This window comes from Teleopsis dalmanni, chromosome 2, assembly GCF_002237135.1.
Source record: "Teleopsis dalmanni isolate 2A chromosome 2, ASM223713v2, whole genome shotgun sequence".
Taxonomy (NCBI): Eukaryota; Metazoa; Arthropoda; class Insecta; order Diptera; family Diopsidae; genus Teleopsis; species Teleopsis dalmanni.
Window position 1 is genome coordinate 52463924 of NC_051847.1, and position 24299 is coordinate 52488222.

The 24299-nt window shown below is 28.9% G+C and overlaps 4 protein-coding genes across 4 annotated transcripts; 2 read left to right on the forward strand and 2 right to left on the reverse strand.

Moving 5' to 3' along the window:
• The first annotated feature begins 569 nt into the window (after positions 1 to 569).
• Positions 570 to 3764, forward strand: LOC119679249 (protein HID1). Its single transcript, XM_038091493.1, has 2 exons — positions 570 to 1938; positions 1989 to 3764. The coding sequence occupies exons 1-2, from the start codon at positions 612 to 614 to the stop codon at positions 3269 to 3271; spliced, it is 2610 nt and encodes an 869-aa protein (XP_037947421.1). The 5' UTR covers positions 570 to 611; the 3' UTR covers positions 3272 to 3764.
• Positions 3765 to 6756: 2992 nt separating this feature from the next.
• Positions 6757 to 8203, forward strand: LOC119679250 (translation initiation factor IF-3, mitochondrial-like). Its single transcript, XM_038091494.1, has 3 exons — positions 6757 to 7186; positions 7281 to 7355; positions 7420 to 8203. The coding sequence occupies exons 1-3, from the start codon at positions 6861 to 6863 to the stop codon at positions 7739 to 7741; spliced, it is 723 nt and encodes a 240-aa protein (XP_037947422.1). The 5' UTR covers positions 6757 to 6860; the 3' UTR covers positions 7742 to 8203.
• A 2288-nt stretch (positions 8204 to 10491) lies between these two features.
• On the reverse strand, positions 10492 to 14512 carry LOC119684122 (spondin-1-like). Its single transcript, XM_038098079.1, has 7 exons — positions 14282 to 14512; positions 12614 to 13005; positions 12340 to 12552; positions 12008 to 12262; positions 11776 to 11947; positions 11199 to 11545; positions 10492 to 11142 (listed from the first exon to the last, which is right to left on the reverse strand). Exons 1-7 carry the CDS (start codon positions 14475 to 14477, stop codon positions 10531 to 10533), a joined length of 2187 nt encoding a protein of 728 aa, XP_037954007.1. The 5' UTR covers positions 14478 to 14512; the 3' UTR covers positions 10492 to 10530.
• A 2792-nt stretch (positions 14513 to 17304) lies between these two features.
• On the reverse strand, positions 17305 to 21419 carry LOC119683963 (spondin-1). The gene is made up of 7 exons (XM_038097861.1): positions 21213 to 21419; positions 20777 to 21153; positions 20512 to 20724; positions 20188 to 20445; positions 19954 to 20119; positions 18925 to 19259; positions 17305 to 18267 (listed from the first exon to the last, which is right to left on the reverse strand). Exons 1-7 carry the CDS (start codon positions 21382 to 21384, stop codon positions 17407 to 17409), a joined length of 2382 nt encoding a protein of 793 aa, XP_037953789.1. The 5' UTR covers positions 21385 to 21419; the 3' UTR covers positions 17305 to 17406.
• Between the last annotated feature and the right edge of the window lie 2880 nt (positions 21420 to 24299).

Genomic DNA, 24299 nt, shown 5'->3' on the forward strand with positions numbered 1-24299 from the left:
AAGTTTCATTGCACTTTTTTAAATTCTTTTTCGATAATATTGTAAGTTAAAGTATTTGATTTATTTTTTACTTATTCAATACTTGTGGTATACATATTTAGTAAAATATTTTATAAAAATAATTTATGTATAAAAGCCGAATATTGAATTAATGAAATTTTTCTGAACTCTCCTAAGTTATCATATTTTAACTCTCTAAATGTATATAATATTGCAAAATGATTTCAAATATAATATCTTTATGTGTATTTGCTGTCTTAACACCTAACTTAATTTATATGAAACACACTGTATACTGTATATTCACTCTGATGCATTGACTCATCGTGGATTTTTGTCTTCTATTGGTCACCCTTTACCATTTGTTTACGTTTAGTTAGACCAATTGTTATACCAATTTGATATAATCGTTAATGTCAAAGGCAATTTGGCCAAATACTATCGCCCACATATAAAACTTGTGTAAAATTATACATAAAGTGCAATACAGTAAAAGTTTTTGTGTTAAAAAATACAAAAACTCTACCTTCTTTGCAATTCGCAAAGTAAATAAAAAAATTATACAAATATTCGGTGTGTGCAATAAAATTTGAATAGATTTTTTATACAATATGGGAAACACGGACTCAAAATTGAATTTTCGCAAAGCAATTGTACAGCTCACACAAAAAAATCAAAAAATCGATGCAAGTGATGAACAATTCTGGGATCAGTTTTGGAATGGTCATCAGACATCGCTGGAAGATGTTTTCGTATTAGTCACTGCAGCTGAAATTAGAAATTTACGTACTGATAATCCAGCTAACCTAGCAACGCTTTGTTACAAAGCAGTAGAGAAATTAGCACTTGCAGTTGACAGCAGTTGTCGCACACAATCAGAGCAACAATGTGTGCTTAACTGTGTACGCTTGTTAATACGATTATTGCCATACATATTTGAAGATGATAAGTGGCATGATTTCTTTTGGAGCAGTTTGCCTGCTCAAGAATCCTCAAATCGACGTGATATTGAGCGGGACCAATTTTCAATTTCGGCTTCACAAAATGTGCCACTCGCGCAATCACTCTTAAATGCTATATGCGATTTATTATTCTGTCCAGATTTTACTGTAACTGCTGCGCGTCGAGCTGGCCCAGATAAAGTTGATGAGTTGGCAAATATAGATAGCTGCGAATATATATGGGAAGCTGGAGTTGGGTTTGCACAGTCACCACCGAAAATGGCGCATATGGAAAAACGGAGAACTGAATTATTAAAACTACTATTGACTTGTTTTTCTGAGCCTATGTACAGAACGCCGCAACAATCTGGTGAACCAAACAGATGGATAGCTTATTTCACTTCTGCTGATAATAGGCATGCTCTACCTTTATTTACTTCCTTTCTTAACACAGTTTGTGCTTATGATCCAGTTGGTTTTGGTGTACCATATAACCATCTTATATTTGTTGATACTACAGAGCCGTTGGTAGAGGCGTGCCTACAAATACTGATTGTCACACTTGATCATGATATGATTATACATCAACAACAACAATTAGAGTTACACCGTCAGTTGCAAGGTGGGGCTGGTGCTGCAGCTGTAGCACCTTATGACGATGGATTTGGTGATAACTTATTTATAAATTATTTATCTCGTGTGCATCGCGATGAAGATTTTCATTTTGTCTTAAAGGGTATAACGCGATTACTTAATAACCCCCTAGTCCAGAATTATTTACCGAATTCAACGAAAAGGCTGCATTGTCATCAAGAGCTGCTTATTTTATTCTGGAAGATTTGTGACTATAACAAGAAATTTTTATATTTTGTGTTGAAAAGTTCCGACGTTTTGGATATCTTAATACCAATTCTGTATCATTTAAATTATTCTCGAGCTGACCAATCCCGCGTCGGACTAATGCATATTGGTGTATTTATACTATTGTTACTTTCAGGTAAGATTTATACAATTTCCAAAACAACTGATATTTATTATTTAATTTAGGTGAACGAAATTTTGGTGTGCGCCTTAATAAACCATATACTGCTACCGTTCCTATGGATATACCAGTTTTTACTGGTACACATGCTGACTTATTGATCACGGTATTTCATAAAATAATTGCTACAGGCCATCAACGACTACAGCCCCTGTTTGACTGTCTTCTTACAATTCTGGTAAATGTGTCACCATATTTAAAAACACTCTCCATGGTAGCTAGTGTGAAACTTTTGCATTTACTCGAAGCATTCAGTACACCTTGGTTTTTGCTCTCAGCTCCTAGTAATCATCACTTGGTATTTTTCTTGCTTGAGATATTTAACAATATCATACAATATCAGTTTGATGGCAACTCAAATCTAGTTTATACTATCATAAGGAAACGTCACGTTTTTCACGCCATGGCAAATTTACCGTCTGATATGACGGGAATAGCTAAATGTCTAAGCGGTCGGAAAATAGGCAAATTTAATTTACCTCCAGTTGCGCAGCATAAAATGTCAACAATAACGAAGCATTTCCCATCACAAGTGCCTGAAGAGGATGATATTGAGGTTGAAGATGACGAACATGAGTCGGAAGCAGAAGAAAACGATAGAAAAAATGATAAACCAATTGATGGCACCCTTGCAGCATTGCCAGCTGAACCTGGTACCTTAAAAGCTTCTTTACTCGAAACACCTGATATAAATCAAATGACGGAACGTGAAAGGGCACATCCAGGTAGTACTGATTCAACCCCGACAGTAGATGGCACTTCCGATATTGTACAATATAAGAACAATAGTGAAAAATCACCATCAGAATCTCGTACATCAAGTCCCAATGGAAGCGTAGTCGCTAGCTCACCACATAGCAACAGAAAAAGTACTATACCAAAGGAAAATCAGTCACGTCTTTCAGTTTCGCATCGTGGTAGTATACGTATGGTGCCCGCTGGACAAGAACGTTGGACACCCACACCGGAATGGATCGTTTCTTGGCGTTCAAAATTACCATTACAAACTATAATGCGATTACTTCAGGTATTGGTGCCACAGGTAGAAAAAATTTGTATTGACAAAGGACTAACAGATGAATCAGAGATCTTAAAATTTTTACAACATGGTACGCTTGTTGGTCTTTTGCCAGTACCTCACCCAATTTTAATTAGAAAATATCAGGCGAATGCGGGAACAACGGCTTGGTTTCGCACTTATATATGGGGCGTAATATATTTAAGAAATGTAGAACCAGCAATTTGGTATGATACTGAAGTGAAACTTTTTGAGATTCAAAGGGTATAAATGTTTATTTATTTGGGTTAGGTTAAATGTATTTATTATATTTATGAAGGCTATGATTCGAAATTATTTTTTGCATTTACTGCTTTAGTTCTTATTTTGTTTAATAAGCATTCCATTTTATGTCTTTAACAGACAATTTCGCAGTGATAATTGCTGTTTCAAAAGTAAAATTAAGAGCTTAGAATATTTAGTTAGTTTGTAAAAATGAAGGTAAAAAAATATAATGGAAATAGCAAGGTCAGGTAGTCACATCTAGTCTAGTGCGAAAATTTAAATATAAGAAGTAATTTTATTTAGCTAAAAATATCTTCTTTTATTACGAAATTCGTACATAATCAACACTAATAGTTATGACCACCATAAATGAAATAAAATAATTTATTTCATACATTTTTATACATCTGACTACTAAGTTTTGGGTTGGAGTCCTCACTAGGAAACTGAGATTGAACTTATCATTATTATAACTATACTGTATAAATATTTTTAATATGCAGCGATTATTTTCTTCTATAAATTTAAAATATAATTAAGAAATTTAATTTTGAAAGTATGTTGTGTTATTGTGTATTGTATTTATATATACCATATTGTTTTGCTTCAGTAGCATATATTTTACATATTTTATCAAATCAAATATTTGTCTAAATATATATTAATAATTGTATATAATTAAATGAGATTAATGACAACAACCCTAGATTTTCACTTCTCCATACTCCTCGAAAATGATTACTTAATTTTATGTTTGGCTAATAAATTTTATAAATAAAATATCCTGTTTCAAAATGGCATAAATTATGGAGGTGTAACTTAATCCAAGAAATGATAAGAATCAGTTAGAGGTTGTGTGGGTCTATCTTCAATACATAGACAAAAACAGTATGTTAAAGGAAAGTCTATTTGAGAATAACAATCAGTCATATAGAGTTAAATATTTTACAAATAGCTCATGTAAATATCCTAAAGCATTACAAATTTTTAGTTCATCAAGTCCAAAAAATATTTACAAATTTTTTTTTTTAGTTTATCGTATATCAATGAGTAATTATCTTATCAAAATATTTTGTTAACCAATTTTGTATCTATTGCTAACGCTCGCCTGTGATTGAGTTCTGAATTGCACTAGATACTGTTTTCTTTTTACCTCCAAGGGCATATGAGTAACAATATTTTATTGTGTTGTTTTGTTAAAAAACTGAAATCATTAAATTTTTTTTTGAAATTTTTATAAATTAGTTATTCTTTAACTTTTGTTGAATGCACACTTATTTTGATATATACACATATGAGCTAAGTTAAACACTAACTGCTTGAATAAAGGGAGTGAAGAAGTTTAATTTATCATTGATATATCGGTGATATTAATTTATTTACGGATATTTTTTTGGGTCATGAAGTCACCTCTCACATTTATGTCGTTTGAATATCGATATACCAAACATAATTTCAAATAAAATAAAATAATATTTGAAGATTATTTTTTAACCTTTTATTTTAAAGCGTTTTATAGTCTGTTAATTTAAATATTACTATTGCATTGTTTTAGGATTTTTTAATTAAGAAATAAATACAATTTTTTATTTATTGTTTTTAATTTAACAATATTTCCACCGCAGTCTATACTCATATTTCAGATAAAATAAAATAAAAAATTAATAAAAATGTGTTTATTTCTTAAATAAACAAATTTGCTCTTAAGTCCAAAAAAATATAGAAATAGATAATCTCAAGGATACATAAAATTTTTCAATTTTTATTCGATACTCTGTTTTAATATTAATGCTAATAATTATTGTATAATATATTATCGAACTTTAATAACATTACAAAATAGTGATTTAAAGTAAATAAGTACGGACTATTGACGAGAAAATTATATTATTTTAAATATCAAATCAAATTAGTGAAAATCCGGGTTGCTATATATACATATTTATTGTATAAACAATGAAAAGATAATCGAAAAAATACTTAAAATTATTGTAATGTTCAAATTTTTTGTGTTTTTATATTTATTAATTAAATTATTGTTTTAGTTATTTTAAATATTGTTATGAATAGTTCAAATCTTATTTTAAATTAATGTCACCTATAAGAAAATGTTTACTATAAACAAACTAATTTATTTAAATAAAATATTTAGAGTCACATTCAACACAATAGAATCGACTCATAATTTATATTGTGTAATAAACTATATACATATGTTAACCTAAATATATAAATGTATGAATTATACGAAGAATATTTATTAAACATAAAAAATATTCATATTACTATAACGTATTTATGGCTTTTTATTGAAGGAGGGAGATTAAATAACATAAACTTCTGAAAAATGTAGAATCTGTGTTAATTTTAGTAATTATCTTAAGAACATAATTAAAGTCGCATAAAAGCTATCGTGTCCTTAGTACAAATAGAAATGATACGTAAGCATTCGTCTACAACATCCAAGTACCACTCACAGCCATTAAACCATTAAACTGTTAGTTAATATTCAATTGTTAGAATTATTGCTAAGTCCGATTTTAGTACAGAAATATATTTTACATTCGTCTGCAAAGATTTTTTAGTGTACACCTATCACTGTTAATAATATTTCTGAAAACTTTAATTTATTTTATTTCTCCTATTATAATTTATGTATTTATTTTATTATATTTATACATTTTATTTTATTTATTTATTTATTTCATTGAAATATTTTGTTTAAATATTTTATTTATTTATTTTATTTCAAATAATAAAAATTAAAATTAAAAAATTATTTACGAATAATTAAATACAAGAAGTATTATTTCCAAGACCACTAATGATATATATTTGGGAATAGTGTACGGTCAGTCAAAAATTCAATTAATTTAAATAATATAAAAGAATTTTTGTTGTTGTAGTTCACTACTTTTCGAAAAAAACCTCTTTATTTTATTTTATTAAATAAATTATTTTATATTTTATTTATTCACTTTTTTTTATTTATAAAATATTTTTATAATAATAAGTTAGGCTTTCTGCAGAAGACAATTTTGTGCAGACAAATTTTTTTACGGTAGGTGGAATGCATCAAATGTTTCCGAGCAGGCTGGAAATCTCATTTTAGAATACAGGGAAAGAAATGAATTACCCACAAAGAGACATTGTGTACGGGTAAAATTAAAATATGACAGTAAAAAATAAATATTTTTTTATAATAGAAAAACTACATATATTAATATAATAGGACGGTGTATTTTCAAAATATATAGAAATATAATTACGATGGTAAGTCTTACGATTTAAATTTTACTCGAAACAATTTCTTTAATAGTTTTATTATAAGTATTATATGTATATTATGAAGACATTTTATATAGGTATATTATTATACATGTTATTTTTTATATATAGTAATTACCTTTTACACTTTCATAAAAGTATAAGATTGTGGAACCTAATTTTAAATATAAACGTTTTTTTTTCTAGGAATCACCAGAGGGCGCAATACTCACTCTGCAAATGATCCAAACATATGATTTTAGAAATTTTGCAAATAATTTATTTTTGAAAAAAAAAATTGTAAAAAAATTGTTGAATTATTATCAATATGAGTAGAATTCTTTTGAATGGACTATTCAAATTAGCTACATTGCATAAGTTTGGATTTCAAAATATTGTTGACACTAAAATAGTTGAAAAACGAAATTTCATACTTTGTGTGTGCCTTCAGGAGCAGAAAATCAACAAAGACGCCACAAACAATGCAAATCCAACGAAGAAAGCAAAGAGTGCGCCTAAAATAACTTTAATGGGCCCAAATGATTCTATATCAGTGACTACATTGGGGGAAGCACAAAAATTAGCAAAACGACGTGACTTACATATAATGCAGTTAGAGAAATTTGATTCAAAAACACAAAGACCAATCTACAAGTAAGTACATTCTGGTTAGATAAAGGACATAGTCCATCGACTACAGAATCATTAGAAATGTATATTTTAAATATTTTATTTAAATTATATTTAGACTAGTAACGTCTGCGGAAATGCTTAAGAATGAAATGAGTGACTTGAACGCACACAAGATATCCACTGATAAAAAGTAAGTTATATGTTTTAATTTTTAATATAGGAAAATTTATAGAACAATTCTTTACTTCTTATAGTTTATCGAAAAAGTCTGAAAAATCTCTAACCATTGGCTCACGCATTAGTGAACATGATTTAGGCTCACGTCTGAAAAATATTAGTAAGTGGTTGGCTAAACAACATGAAGTACGAGTTCTTATACAAGGCAATGCGAATGAAAATCAAAATACGGAAAAAATATTTAAAAGCATATCCGAATCCATTACTAATCCAGACGTAATCGGTAAAATTGTACAGAAGCATACAAAGGGATCAGTTACGAAATTTAGCATAATACCTCAGGCGGCAGTAACTCAGCCACCAGTATCTCAGTCATCGATTACAGACGAGAAGTCGTGACTAGATATGCAAAAGTCTTTGAGTCAAAGGATGTGTTCACGGAATATTTATACATATACTAATTTACTTACAAATCGGTTACCACAAAGATACTTTTCAAGCGAAAATGTCAAGGAAACTAATAATATAATAAAATATTTTGGTAGTTTTACATTAATCAGTTTGATTGTGCTTAAATATGTGTTTTGGTTTAAGTATTTTAAAATGAAATCATCTACTAAGTAATTTGTGACTTAACTTCTTGGTAATGGATATATGTGTATATGCAATTCCGAATATAGATTTCTTTCTGAATACAAATGTTAATTAGTTAATCGTTATATTGTAACAAAATGCATTAAATTTTCATTTAACTTTACTTTTTAATATATTTTATAAAATGAAATGAGCATATTTACATACATACAATAATGCTTCCATAAAAAAATTTGTTATTTTTTATATGAAATAAAAAAAAACTATTGCTTTTAAATTGCTAAAGTTGATTATATATATATTACTAAAAATTTAGTTATTATATTAGTATTCTAATATATTAATTTAATAATCAAAAGTATTAAATTATTAATTAAAAACTAAAGTGAACTTACGCTTAGAGATTGAAATCGATTTATTCATATTGAATATCTAAAAAATTTTTCAATTTATCCAAAGAGTCAGTAAGCGAATACACAAGTTCACTCTTAAATTAATTAAGCTTAAAAACTGACTGACTGACTCTGAAAGTAAGAAATTACTGTTTATATCAATAACTAGCAGAAAACTCTGCCAAATCAATTATTAGAAAATAATTATTCGGTTGACTCTAACGCCGTTCTATAACCAAGTATTTCGGTACTCACACAATTTTTTTCATTAACTTTACACTTGCTATAGTTTTACAGTTGATTTTGTGTTAGTATTTCGGTGGTTTTTATATTTGTTGTACAATATTGTGAATCAAGGTTTACCGAGAAGATTTACCGAGAATGATTTGCAGTTAATATTTCTTTATATTATGATCATGATCGATTTCATGTAGTTGTTGTAACCCGCTGGGATCCAAAAGCAGGTAGCATGTCGATTTTATCATTGTCGTCAATGATGTCTTTACAATTAATTGGCCGGTCTTTCACTATTTGTTTAAAATCATAAATTTCGGTTTCATAACTCGTAACCATAACTGCTTTCTCCTATTCTCGTGAAGCTTGTTATACTCTCAGTGTGAGCATAAAGACAAAAGATGCTTAGAATGATTTCGCAGATGAATTTTTTTGAAATATGAGAATAAATAAAGTTATAGAAGAATAGTATCTATATTTTGATGCGGAGGTTTACCGGCGATATCTGAAGAGTATATTAACCGTTATCATGAGTTGATTGTGGGCTCATACTGTTATGAGAAGAAAAATTCCTGCTATCAAAATGGGTTAACCTGCTAATTTTGACCATAGATGGAAAAAGCACTTTGACTTCCAGAATTGGAATATCGTTATTGTCCAGTGATTGTATGTAGACATACTAAATTAGTTCCGAAAATTCAATCCGGTTTTTATAGCACCTTTTGCACAATTGAGTTAATACTTAAGATTAAAATTTTTGATTGCTTTTGGGACATTTGAAAATATAGTATTATTAGTATTAGTATTAAATATAGTGTTATTAAATATTAAAACAAACCCATACTTGCTCTTTGAGTCCATGTTTGAAACCAACATTTATTCTAGTGTTTTCAAAATACACTAAAGATAGAAGAGTGTGCATAAATATATTTAATCATTTTATAATTATAATAATCTCTTGGTTATGATGAAAGGTATTACGTACTTTATGTATTTATACATAAATATATATAATTTTAGTTGAAATCTATATATTGCAATATTAATATGAGGTGGGCTGTATTGGTACTAGAACCCTACTTAAGTGATCACTGAAATACTGTGCTTTATAATTATATTTTTTTTCCAAATTAGTTCTAATAAAAAGAAAATTTAAAGTCAAGAAATTAATGACAACATTAGATTATGATGTAGTTTTAAATATTTTGTCTTGTTTTTCTGCCAATTATATTAGATAACAATTCTGATTCTAAAATTAATAATTACTCCATTTTGAGACATACAACGCTTTTCTTGAGAAGTGGAGTGTAGATCTGGTCGTTCCTGAAACTAATTGTAGTAAATTGTGCTCTTTTTGAATGATTATAAAGTCCATCTTTTTTGCCCTAGATTTATAAGTAATAACAACTGATATATATGAGTTGTTTTTATTATTAGAACCAGTTTTAAAAATAAGAATAATAACAAAACATATTATTTTAGTGATCACTTAAGAAACGTGTCAGTACCAGATAAGCGCACCTCATATTTATATTGCAATATAAAGATTTCAACTAAAATTACACATATATAAATATATATATATATATATATATATATTAAAGGAGTTGTTATTACTTATGAAATAGATTAGGCAAAAAATATGGATTTTATGGTCATTCAAAAATATATTTATATATATATATTTAGTAATATGTATATTTATATATATTAGTACCAGCACAATAACCTTGATTAAATCAAAAGATTGCATATATTTAATTTATATGAATTTAAAAAATATTTTTTATATAATATAAAAGAATTAATAAATAAGTATAAGCGAATACAATGAAAAATGAAAATATTAACTAAATCAAATTTAAATAGACATCAGTTAATACTACAATGGAGACCTATATTATATATATATGTATATATAAATATATATATATATTATTACTATATGTAAGCATAAATATGCAAACATCAGTAATTTTTATATGCTTTGTTGTGATGATTTGGCACCATTAAGCAATTTCGCGTCTGTTTCAATCTTAGTACCGATTTATATACACTATTAATTGGTTCCCAACAATTGCGTTCACATAACTCTAATGATGTAAATTTATTTTCATTGAAATCACATTCATCTGTGGTGTACAACATGCACGTATTCTCACAAAAATTGAAGAACCAAAAATTTTTTACTGAGTGAGACGACGCACACGGAGAATTAATCAATGGTTTAAAACATCGATTAAAATTTCTGTTTAGTTGAAGGGGTTTTAGAAATGATTTCGGACTACCTTTATAAAGATTAGCTACTTCAAAGCCTTTCTCATTCTTCCATTTTTCTTTTTCTTCGCTGACTTCATTGTTGGGTTTTGAACGAAGTTTACTGTATTCATAGGGAGCGTAATCTCTGCCATAATCTTCTTCGTCATACCATTCGTCCTTTGTTTGAGTAGTATTCAATTGAGAATTTTCTTCAGAATAATCATAACTATTATAATTCAGCTTATTATTTGTTTGTTGTCTTTCGTCACATTCTCTAACAAAGCATTTCTTTTGTTGAGACAATGGGGAATAATGCATATTCTAGAAATCAAAATTGAATGCAAAATAACTATAAGAAATACTTTAAAAATTTTTACCTGACATTTTGTTTTAATCATTGGATTAGTATATTGCCTATAACTTGTCATAACGCCTTCGCCACATGTTTTACTGCATGGTGACCATGGGCCCCATGATGTCAGTTGACATTCGTCATTACTTTCTTCTTGGCTATTATCTAGATTTTGATTGTTATGTTCACAATTACTTTCAAAACAAGAGCGTTCCTCATAATTCTGTTTATAACAATTGAATTTTTTGGCTACTTCAGGTTCTTTGTAGTCTCGTGTACGAAATTGTGTTCCTTCACCGCATTTACTAGAGCATTCACTCCAATCCTGCCATGGGTGTGTATTGCATTCTAAAGCTTCGTCATTGTCATTTGCTAAAAATGATTAATTACTTTAGTATATTATTAGTAAATTAGACTTATTATAGTAAATTAATACTAGTATAATTATAATAAAAGTATAAATACTATGATAATAGTAAACCACACTTATCTAATAACCAAACACATAAAAAAATTAAAAATTCTAATAAAATGACAAAAAAGTTGCATTAAAATAAAAACTCAAAAATAATATATTCTTTCTAAAGGCATTTTAAACCTACATTCTTCATTTTCACATAATCTATAATATAAACGTCTTCTGCTAATTGTCAGTTTTGCCATTGGTTTCATAGCAGATCCATCTTTATTATAGAAAGGATACCGTGAATCATTAGGATAGTCAGATCTTAACCGTTTGATAACATCAGGTGGTACTTGTGGTTGATCTGGAGACTATAAAGGTATATATTAAAATTTTTAGAATAATTTATCGTGTATATATATGAAACATACCAGATAAGAAGGTCCAGCATCCGTACCGATATCGGTGGGATATAAGTTTATTACATTTTGCAACAGCCAAGTGCAATTAGGCAAACAAAGATTAACACCAGTTATGCCTACCAACCAATCAGGTGAAGGTTCGATTTTGGATACCATTGATATTAAATGATGTTTGGAATCAACACGAATAGAAGCTGTAGCTCGGCCATTGACATTAGGAAAAGCTGGTGTACGTGCTTTTATTATAGTTCGTATATTCCCCATCTTAAATACAAAAATATAAGAATATAAAAAGTAGTGTGATCTAAATTTTTTATATATAGACTGTAAATATTTATTACTTTATAATTATCATGAAATTCCCGTTCAAGTAAACGTGATGATCCGTGTTCAGCAAATACTTTCATTGCTGGTGTTGCTAACTCACCATATTCCCAGAAACGATAATCATTTGAATGTGCGACACCTAACATATCACTAAAATGTGTCAGCCAAACATTAGTAGGAAAATCTTTTGGATGTAAATTGCGAGACCAAAGTCGTTCGAAAGTTATCTAATTGAATTGAAATTGTTATGTACTATATTGTTGCAATTTAATTTTATTTTTCATGTACTTCATAGCGTGCTTCATCACATGCACAACAGGGTTGCATGGAAGATAGTGAATTTTGGCTTTCAGTTTCATCTACTATTTCTTTACATATACGTTTAGTTAGTCCACCATCATCCATAAACCATATATCTCGATGCTGAACTACTGTTGCTCTTATAAGTATACAACCTGAATCTGATTCTTGAGGTGCTACCCAGGCAAAGTTTATATTTATTTTAGGTCCCATATTTGTACTATCAACCATGTTTGTACAATTCGGTCGATACCGCGTCTCCACTGTGTCTGTTAATAAGAAAGAGCCTAAATCCTCTTTTTGATTTGCATTGCCATCTTCATTTTCTAATGCAATTAAAAATCGAATAAATCGACGCCCACCGAAGGCAGTAAGCGAAACTACAGAAAAACAATCAGATATGATTATATTGATAAATATAATGGAATAGAATATAAAATAGCAATAGTAAATCTTTTATGCTAATTATTGACTAATACCAAACGGAATACATTCAGTACATTCTTAGGGTAAAGCCTAGAATGTCTCTAGTTGACAATAATGGAATGGAATATAAATAATTAAATTTGATTATATGTAATCACATATGATTATATAAAATTATATTAAATTTGATAATATAATAACGTAGAACAGAAAATTACTGGGTTGTGGTCTCTTACGGCAGTGAATCATTGCAACCGTAGTAAATTTTTTGTGCTAACAACTGATCTCAGCAAAAAGAAGGTATTGAGTCTTTGGAATTAATGCCAAAATATTTATAGTTGAACATTTCTAAATATCAAATATTGTATATCTAAGAATTCATTTTGAACTAGATCAAAGATAGAGAGTTACTAAGATTGTATTTTGAAGTCAGCCACTTCCAGGAAGAACCGATTTTTCTATGACTTTGACTCCATCTATGACTCCATCTTGTTAAAATACTAGCTCACTAATTTGGTGACAAACCCAGAACATTATCACGACAATATGTTTTTGTTTTTATCCAGTTATTGATCAGAGACTATGTTTTAAATCAACTAATTCAATATTTCAGTTCATAATACAGTTCACAAAAATTGTTTAGTTAAACCGGTTCTATTATAATTATCCATGGATATAGTTATATTATATGTAGGCACTGTATTAACTATTTTTGAAAATCTTTTGTTAAAAAATATTGAAAATTACTGTAAGAACATAATTTTCTCTAAATTTCCAAATGAATTCAAATACTTCAAATTTACTTTCCATTAAAGTTAAGCCGCTTTCATTAATTTCAATTCCAATGAACTTCAAGTTTGATGATTTTAATTTGTCCTTATCATGAAAACGCCGCAGTTAACCTTGGTTTTTAAAATTAAAAAGAAAAATAAAAACAAAAAAAAAAAAACACTTAATAGGCGTCATTATTTTGCATTGGAAATATTATGGAACTGCTTGTTGATTTGTTTTCATAACACTACATTCATTGTATATAATGTATTCTAAATGTCTTGTGCAGTTTGAGCATAAATCTCTTATCTAACACTACGCCTACTCGAGACAGCAATTTCAAGTTCATTGCTGGCTGGGCCCAATGTAATACTTTGAACTTTTTGAGATTACTTTAGGCGTTATTTGGTAATTGAACATGATTAATAGTTTTCGTATGAGTAATAAAAATATACGTACCATTGTAGCTCTGTCCTAGAACATATGTTTGAGGGTTGCCACTGATCGATAAGGTGAAATGATCATCTACTGGTGATTTTGGTTTATAGATGTGTGTCGGATATCTACTACAAATTAGCGGCCATATTTTTGCGGGTTTCAGTATGAGTATGAGTAATGTTGCAAATAAAAGTATTGCTAAGTTCTTGAAAATCATCTTAATCTCGTTTTGAGATGTTTACACTTTTGTTGTTAAATTGAAACTAATATTTATGTCTCAGTTCTTTATTATTTAATTATAAAATGTGTTAGAGTTCGCACAGAAACCAATGAGAATTTCTAGAGATAAGCTCAGAGTTGAGGCAAATAAAAACTGACCTATTTTGCTCAAAAATGGCTAAATGTGAGAATCAATCTTAATATTTAAAAATAATTTTGTATTAAGAGACGTTAAATGGAGTAATGAATGCAATTTTACTGTAATCAATAATTCAGTCTACAAAGAAGAAAAAATTTTCTTATGCATGTATATATGTATGTGTAAATATATATAATAATTAAAAATAATATTTATAAATATAAATAATATATATATTATAATATAATAAATATTTTTATTTTACAATATTTATTAAATCTGGATATAAATAATTTTTATTTTTTCTTTAATATTAATTTTTTAAAATACTCAAATATATTAAATTCAATTTTAACGTCCGTTTTGACCAAAGAAACTTAATTCTTAATATAAACTATTGTTTTCAATAGAGAGGTATTTCGAACAATATTAAATTACAACAATAAAATTTTATTATTTTATTAATTAATTGAATTTGTGGCTGACCATACAGTTGTTTCGAGTATTGTCAAATATCCATTATGAGTGGTTTTGGAATTATTTCTTATATTTAATTATTCGTAAATAATTTTTTGAGACTGCAAGTATCAAGGGTTGTACTCGTGATCTGCCAATTTATATACTCAACTACATGAATTTAATAATTAATATAGAAAATATATCATCATCACCATCTGTGACTATACAGTCCATGTAGGACGTAAGCCTGTTTAACAACATCCTATCATTCTTATCTGTTTAATGCTTTTGTTTTTCAATATAGAAAATATATACAAATACACAAAATATACAAAAAAATTTTTAAAAATCCACATTATGCTATAAGACCAGTGGTGAGAACCTGAGTTCAATCAAAATGTTCTATATTGTTTATGAAATATTGAAAAAATATTGTTTATGATATTATAAAAAATCAACTTTAAAAAGGTACTAACACTACTTTTTGGTAAACATTTGCGGAAATTACCGAATCTAATTCTCATAATTGCTATTTGATCGTAACAATCGATAATGATTTTTTTTCTTAGTATACTTACTTACTTACTTAATTGTCCATTATAACCGTACATCTGTATTTTTTATTTTAAAATCATTTTGCTGTCGCCTCTATATTTCATGCTCTGCGATTTGTAGATTAAACGGTGATCGAGTGGTAAATTTTTAGTTGACATTTATTTTGTATGGCGTTTAATATCTAACATATATATGAATTGTCTATATTTCCATCTTTCTATAGAAAATCTTTCTCTTCCGCCAATTTGATTTGAGGATAGAGTTTCGAATGTTTTCTAGCATCCTTCCTCCTATCGTCCAGTGTCCTTTTCATGAGATATCCTATTAACCTTTATATGGCTGGGTACGCAGAACGAGTGAAATAGAGGACTTGTAGAGAGTTATTTTTATTTATCGAAGGAGACTTCGACTTTTAATTGCATTTTGTTTCTAACAGTAGCATCTGTTAGCGAGTGTATTCTTCGTTTGCTATCAAGATTGATATAGTGCTAGCGTTCATTATATAGAAAAACATTAATAAAAATGTTAGTACATGATTAACGATCAATATTTGATATCATTTTTAAATGTAAAATTGTTCCATATTTAAATATGGTTGCGATTCAATTGGAAGGTTATTAAGCAGGACTATTCTTGATTTGGGACTAATTACAGATAAAATCTTCTGAGTTAATATTACTTATTCAAATTTGAAAGGATTACAACTTATATTACTATTAATATTATATTATTAAAATTTAAATAATTATATTTGCTGATAGATTACATACTAGCTTCTTTACGATGAACTCTCTATTTCGACTATTTATTCTGCACAAACATTATTGTTCATAATTAAGTTCTTCGATTTTGCTTCGGACATAGATGTGACATTACTGGGTGTGGAATATAAAAGTCTAGAAAATTTTTTGTTAAAAAAAGATGAGCATGACGAGTATGTTAGGATTCGCCAATTCTGTCTTTCTAAATAATTTTTAACTCAAAACTTTACATCTGCTCTATTTTGTGTTACATTTGTTTTTTATCAGAGTTCACTTCAAACATACTGCTTGTACTAGTGCTAGTGCCATTTTATTTAGTCACTTCATAACTCATCACTGCTTTTCGATCCTACCAAAGGCAGAGTTTTATGTAACATTGTAAAGTGGCATCTTTCGCTTTGTTGTTAATAGCTCTGGCTCACCACGTCTAACATACTTTATTTTATATTTTGGATAACCATAATAAATCTATTTTCCGTCACCAGTGACGATTCTTTTCTTTTTTTTTCTTTTGATTAGTGACGTTTTGACAGTGACGTTATCTTTCAGTCTATCTGATTTCATTGATTCAAAATTATCATAAAAAGTTTTTTCAAAACTACTCAGTTATTTCGTTACTATCTTTTCAACCAAAATGACTTTCTTGAAAGTTTTTTTCTTTGTTTGAAGCATTTTCTTTGTGATATAATACAGATGGATTGAAGGACAGATGCGGATAATATGTTAAATCTTTCCACTTCTTTTAGTACTTTAACCCTTTTAAGATCATGGTGAAGTGTCTTTATCAGACGTGCCGCATATAGTTGTGTAAAGTAAGCCAAATATGTATATATGTTTAGTAAATTTGAAGACCATCATATAGTTTAGAAAAAATATTATATAATTACTATTATTACATTCAGGTGAGGCTTTGTAATATATTTTGAACAAATCTTTATGAATTACATCTTACATATATAAGCTAATTTTGTGAATGTCGATTGTATTATTAAAACAATACACATATTGACTGTTTACCACTGCCTACCATTAGAGTTCCAACTGTTACTGTTTTGTTCTTCTTGTTGCGATTCCTCGAAATTTTCTATCGGCGTATTACATGTTGCCTCGCAAGATTCTAAAGTACGAAATTTATTTTTGTTCTCATCACAATTATCAGCAGTGAAAAGTTTGCATTGACGATCTTCAGCATCATAGAACCAATAGTTACTTACGATTACTTTACTTTTTTTACACTCTTTGCAATAAGGTGTTGGTTTTTCCAAGCAGTATTCTTGCACAACCATGTATTCATTTACGTCCGATCCACTTACTGTCCGATCTATTCCATGTTTACGCTCGTTGTCAAAGTTGTCTTCATTGTTACGATTTTGTTGATTTCGATTTTGTACAACGTTTTGGTATGGTTGATTATTGTATCTGGGAACATTATAATTTTCATATCTATTCTTTTTATTCTGTTCTATCTCATCAAAATATTTGCGATTATACATCTTATTCGTATTTTCATTTTGATTTTCACTGTAAGGTTCACGATTAAATAAATTTGGTCTTTCAACATTTCCAACAAGGCGATCATTTTCATATGTATTCTCTTTTTCAGCAAAGTCCTCTTTTACACGATCATTTTCTAATCGGTTGCGTTCATAAGCTCTACCACGGTTTGTTGTCTTTCTGTCATAGCCAGTATTTATATTGCTAGTTTGTTTGTTTTTCGAAAACCGATTATATTTTTCTCCATAAGAATTGTCTTCTGTGGAATCATATTCATCAATGTTAGAATTCATATTGCTTTGGGTTTTAGCTGTTAAGCTGCCACCGCATAAGTTCTCTTCACAATCCCTAACTTGTTTCAGTTTTACCGGACTGTTATTCTAGAATAAGGAAACACATATATAGATCAATTATTAGGAATAATTAATAAGGTATATATAGGCGAATAATATATATTTATACATAAATTTAATTTTTTGTTTATATTATATTTTTAATGTTTTTTTTTTAATTTTATATAGAGTGCATTTTTTAATGCGCTCTATATGTATTTAGAAAATTATTTATTAATGTTGATGAGGTTGGTTTCACAAAGGCCACAAATTTATAATTATATCAAATCGTTTTTAATTTAAAATAATTATATATAAATCCTTTATCAACGAAATTTTAGCGAAATCAAATATCGAACTCTAGTTGATTTGCCTTAATATAATTTATCAAAAATACATACTACTCAAATAGAATACCAGCTTAATATCTAACAGCTTAGCGACGACTGATTTCTCCTGTACTCAGTATTCGCAACTGACCCTTTGCATGCAAACCAGTTGTAGTGCATATTTGACTGTTTACATGTGTATTCTGATTCCATTTTACTAGGAATCAAGAACTCTGTTCCATAAACTAATTCAAGAGCAGTAAAAACCGAAATGAATTTTTTTTATAATATATAATAATAGCAAATAGCGAAGTGAATTTGGGGTAATAATAATAAGTTTTTATTAAAAGAGAAAATTTTCAAAAAATATATTTACTTGACATTTCTCTCTGGCGAAGGAATTTATGTAATCTCTTGTTCGCGTTGAAATTCCTTTTCCGCAACTTTTTGAGCAACCCGACCAATAACTCCATGAAGTTAGCTCGCATTCAGCATTTGAGTCTTCCGTAAACTGGTCGTCAGTAACGTCACCACACTGCTCTCCAACGCAGTCTTGTGTTTGGTTGAGTTCAACATTGCAATTAAAACGTTCTGCTAATCTATGGTCTTTATAAAATCTGGTACGATTTTGTGTGCCACTACCACATCTGGAACTGCAATTACTCCAATTATTCCATGGATGTGTAACACATTCTAAACTTGTGTCTTCTTCTGTAACACGATAAAAGTAAATTTATGTATTAAGAAGTATAATTATCATTATTATAGACAATATAAATAGTAATAGAATATATAAATATAATGGCATATGTATATATTATATACGATTACTTAAATATAATTAATATGATTTGCTAATCATTATATTTACATATTTAATTATTCTCATCTGTTCAATTCTAAAGTTTAGAATAAAGTTAAATTTTAGAATTGCATATTTAAATATATATAAGCATCAGTTAAATACTTTAGTAATCTAAAGTAAAGTTCTATTCATCACATTCTAGCATTAATGAACTAGGTTTAACAGCGAAATAGGAGCCAACAGGAATTTGCTTATTTATCTACTTATTTGCTATAAGTAGAACAAGAATAAGCCAACGATTCGAGAAGCTGAACGCTACATAGCAAGAAAAGCAATGGTTTGAAATTCTCAACGTCACAAACAAGAGGGTGATCGGTAAAAATATGGAGAAGAGAGATAGTGAATGAGAACCTCCTGCATGTCCTGATATGAAACTAAAGAATGTGCGGAAATAAATGTAAATTTATAAATTTTGTTAAAATTCCAAGTATCTTGTAGAAATAAAAACAAATAATAAGAATAATTAATAATAATCTACAATACAATATTGTATTAATGTGATTCGAAATTGCACGGACTATTCTAGTAACACATGCTTACCTGTATCACAATTTCGTTCATAAATGCGCTTTCTTATGACATGTAACGTAGCTAAAGGTTTCATTGGAATTCCCAAATCATCATAAAAAGGAGATCGTTCATCACTTGGAAAAGTTGAAGTTATACGTCGCGTAACATCAGCTGGTACTTGAGGTTGATCAGGAGACTTTAAACATCAAATTTAAATAATTAAAATTATAATCAATAAATCGATAATAAATCGACACACTTTACCATGTATGAAGGTCCAGCATCAGTGCCTATATCCCACGGATATAAGTTAAGTGTTTTACGCTCAACCCAAGTACAATTTATTAAACATAATTCTAAACCCGAAATACCCAAAATCCAATCCGGCGATGGTATAATTTTAGTTACCAATGATATCAAATGATGTTTCGCATCCATACGCACATTAGCTATAGTCGTGCCTACGATATTTACGTGATAGTTAATACCGGGAGCTTTAATAATGGTACGTATATTTTCATTCTACTAAAACAAATTCAAATGTATATTTTTTCGTTGATAAAAAAACAATAATTTAAAATTACTAACGCTTATATTTTCTTTAATTTCGTCTTCGAGAGCCTGCGTTGCACCATGTTCTGCCAATTCCCGAAGTCCTGGAGTAGCTCTAGTGCCATACTCCCAAAATCGATATTCAAATGTGTGTGATGCACCAATAACTGTACTAAAACGTGTACGCCATGTTTCGGCAGGAAAATCTTTAGCGTGTGTGTTTCGTGTCCATTTACGTTCAATAATTATCTAAAATTGGTTGTTCACGACATATTATATCATAAACACAGAAAATACTCACTTCATATCTAGCTTCATCACAAGCACAACAAGGATTTACCGGTGGTGTTTGACTATTGACTTCATCAATTTCTTCAGGACAAATGCGTTTCGTTAAAAAACCATCATCCACAAACCAAACATTTCGATGCTGTAATACACCTGCTTTGATTAGTACACAGCTACTGTTTGGATTGGTAGGTGCAATCCATGCTACTACGATATGTGATTTTGCATTTGAATTTGTATTCTCAACCAAATTTTGGCAACCCATACTAAATTTCGTGTCTGCTGAGTCAACAATTTCAAAATGTCCAAACATATCACTGTTTAAACTTTCACTCTCCACAACTAAAGTGAAACTTGTGAATTTGTGTTTTCCCGCAGCTGATATGGAAACTAGAGTTCACTTCAAAATATTAGAACTTCCATATGATATATAATAGAAAACAACTAACCATTATATTGTTGACCTGGTATATAAGTTGTGGGATTACCATCGATTAGTATTTGGAATCTATCATCCGCCGGCGTTCGTTCCCCGTTAGCACCTTGTGGTTTGCGATTACATGCTTCTGTTGAAAGTACAACAACCGTACAAAAATAAAACCATTTCCAATACGAGTTCATATCTAGTGATCAGTGATATTTTCTAATAAAGCGGAAGTTCTATTTCGAAGGCGTTCTATTACGAAGGCTTGTCAATAGTGAACTGATCTTAAGACGATCTTCTTAATTAATGTGAAGCGTGAAGCAATAAGGCATGCTTCTTTCTACCATCAAACAAATGTCTTTAATTAATCTTAGAGTAAGTATGTCAACACTTCAAACACGCGACATTAAAGTAAAAATGGGATCACTTCTTCAAAATAAATTAATTGTAATATTTGCGGTTTTTGTTTTCATTCAAACATAAACCCATATTCTAGTGGAAAATGTATGAATCAGAGGGTTTCATGGAAGCAACAAACCCTTCTTTTTGCTTATAGATATGTTAATTATAATATAGTTGCCAGTTCCAATATAAAGTAAATATCATATGGTATTTTATGGAAATTGTGAAATGATAAATTAAAATAAAACTTATACAAAATGAATAAAATTATTTGATTTTCTTGTTCGCTATATAATTTTCAGTCATTACTAAGAAAAATTTTATGAAACATATGTGTGCTACGGGAGTGCCTGGGAACTACATCAAGGCGGTTTACTTTTCGGCTTCCTTTTTTTTTCGGCCGTATCTACAGAACAGTATCAAAAAACAATCGATACTTCATGTATAGATTTAACTAATTACTACTATTAATCGATTTAATTAGGCTTATTTATAGAAAGTAGTGTTATTGTATTAGATCATGGCAAAACGTATTGAATATAATAGAAATTGAGCTATAAATTTAAAAATAAATCTTGTAAAAATTAAATACTAGATATGTATTTATATACATATATTGTCTTTGTCTCTCATGTTTTGTGATTCTTTAAATTCTAAGATTCAAAAGAATCCGAATGTTTTAATATTAATATAATAGAATGTTTTAATACATAATATTAATATAAAAAATGCTGCCTATCCGCAATATAACATAAATAATTTAATAACAGTAAGCATATAATGATTAAAATCATGTCAGAACAAAAATCATATAATAACAGTTGTATGTATTGCAGTCCGGTTCTATACAAGTATTTACCTATTATCTCTAAGGAATACAGACGAATTATCCGAATAAAAAGAACTATACTCGTTTAACTCAGGTTAGGTTTTAACTGCTGGCGTAATAGTTACAAATTAGTCTGTGTTTTTAATTTTTGCCAAGGCTTTAGTTAAATAGTAGATAAATAATAAACCAGCTAAAACGCTGAATATAATCGGAGTTTCTCAGCGTGATGGTAATTTTATACTGCGGCTCTCTTAATCTATTTCTAACCGGTATTACTAAGAACACAAGCATCAGTGTAAGTTAGTTTAATCTTTTAACCTATTATACTAATTTTAAGAATACTAATAAACGAGTATACACAAACCTCCTATATACGTTATTTTTTAAATTAGAGGCTATTCTCTCCATTGCTATAGTAATAGTGTTAATTTCATTAATTATATATTATTATCCTCAAGTCTTACCGTAAATTAATAAAATGAGTGCAAAATCTATTTTGTTATATGGTAGTCAAAACTTATATTAATCTTTTTACGTTTTTATATATATTGTGTTTCTGAAGAATCAAATATTCAACAGTCCTACCACTTGTATATATAAATATATAAACCTATAGACCCACAGGTATAGATGTGCAATCATCGTACGCTGGTAAGTATCTATATTCTATTAACCAACCACTCTATCTGTCAATTTAATGATCCTAAAAATGTCTTACACATGCAGTTTTTATTTTATTATTTAAAGAAACCCTGTTTTAATCTCTGTTTTGGCACGAATAATTTCATTGTATTGCGTATTCGAATAAATTCCAATTTAAACTTATTACTTTTAGAAAGTTCAACGCATTTGAAACTACAAAACTATCTTTCTCTATAAATAGAGATCACTGCCTCTTTTCTTACTAATTATGTATTTACATATATACAAAATTATTTTATCTTTTTTTCCTTTATTTTATATTTTGGTTATTATTGAATTATTTATATTGACTTTTGAATTTGCCATATTTATTTTGATTTTAAACTATAACTAACGTCTTACAACGATATATTGAGCCTATACTTAATCTAATTTAGCCGAAGTCTAGCTATAACCTTCTCTCTTATTTTGTTATCTTTTCTATTGGCAACTCTATAAATAAGAATTACAAATGACATTTCTTTCAATTTCTGAATAAGCAAAATGAAGACAGTATATCGCTAGCTGAAGTTTCACTAAAAAGAAATATCCGGTACGCTGGTTTAATCGAACGCATAGGTAATGTCATTTTCATTGTTCGCTTACAAAATGGCAAACTCATTTGTGCTCGTGCCAACCAAATTCGTAATCGAGAAGATCAAGAAAATGAATCATCGTCAGACACACTTACATTGGACTTTACGAAACAACATCTAACGATGTACCGCGACTCCATATTGGTCGAAGTAACTAACGAAAATATTGTTTCGACTTCAGTTACAGCTCAATCATCAAATAAAGTATCTGAAATTGCGCCACTAACTCAGGTAGAATAATTACAAGCCCCTCAATCTGAAAAGCGTAATGCGGCAATTGTTCCGTCTACCCTACCAGAAACCCTATTGATTGATTTAGACTCTAATTACCACCATTTTAGATTCAATCTTAAAAGTGAAAGTTTTGGCAACCCTACAATTAAGAATGACATGACTTTTGTTGTAATGAAAACTGAATTTGAATTTTAATAAAGTTATTGTGAAGACACACATATAATACTTACTATCCTATTTGCATTAGATTGCTGAAATGGGATTTCAACTTTGAACCAAGAATACCAAAAATGTATATCCCTTATATGTGTGATCGATAGCAAAGCTACGGGCGTGTGATTATCCAGTGAGTTTCACGAAGCAATTGAAA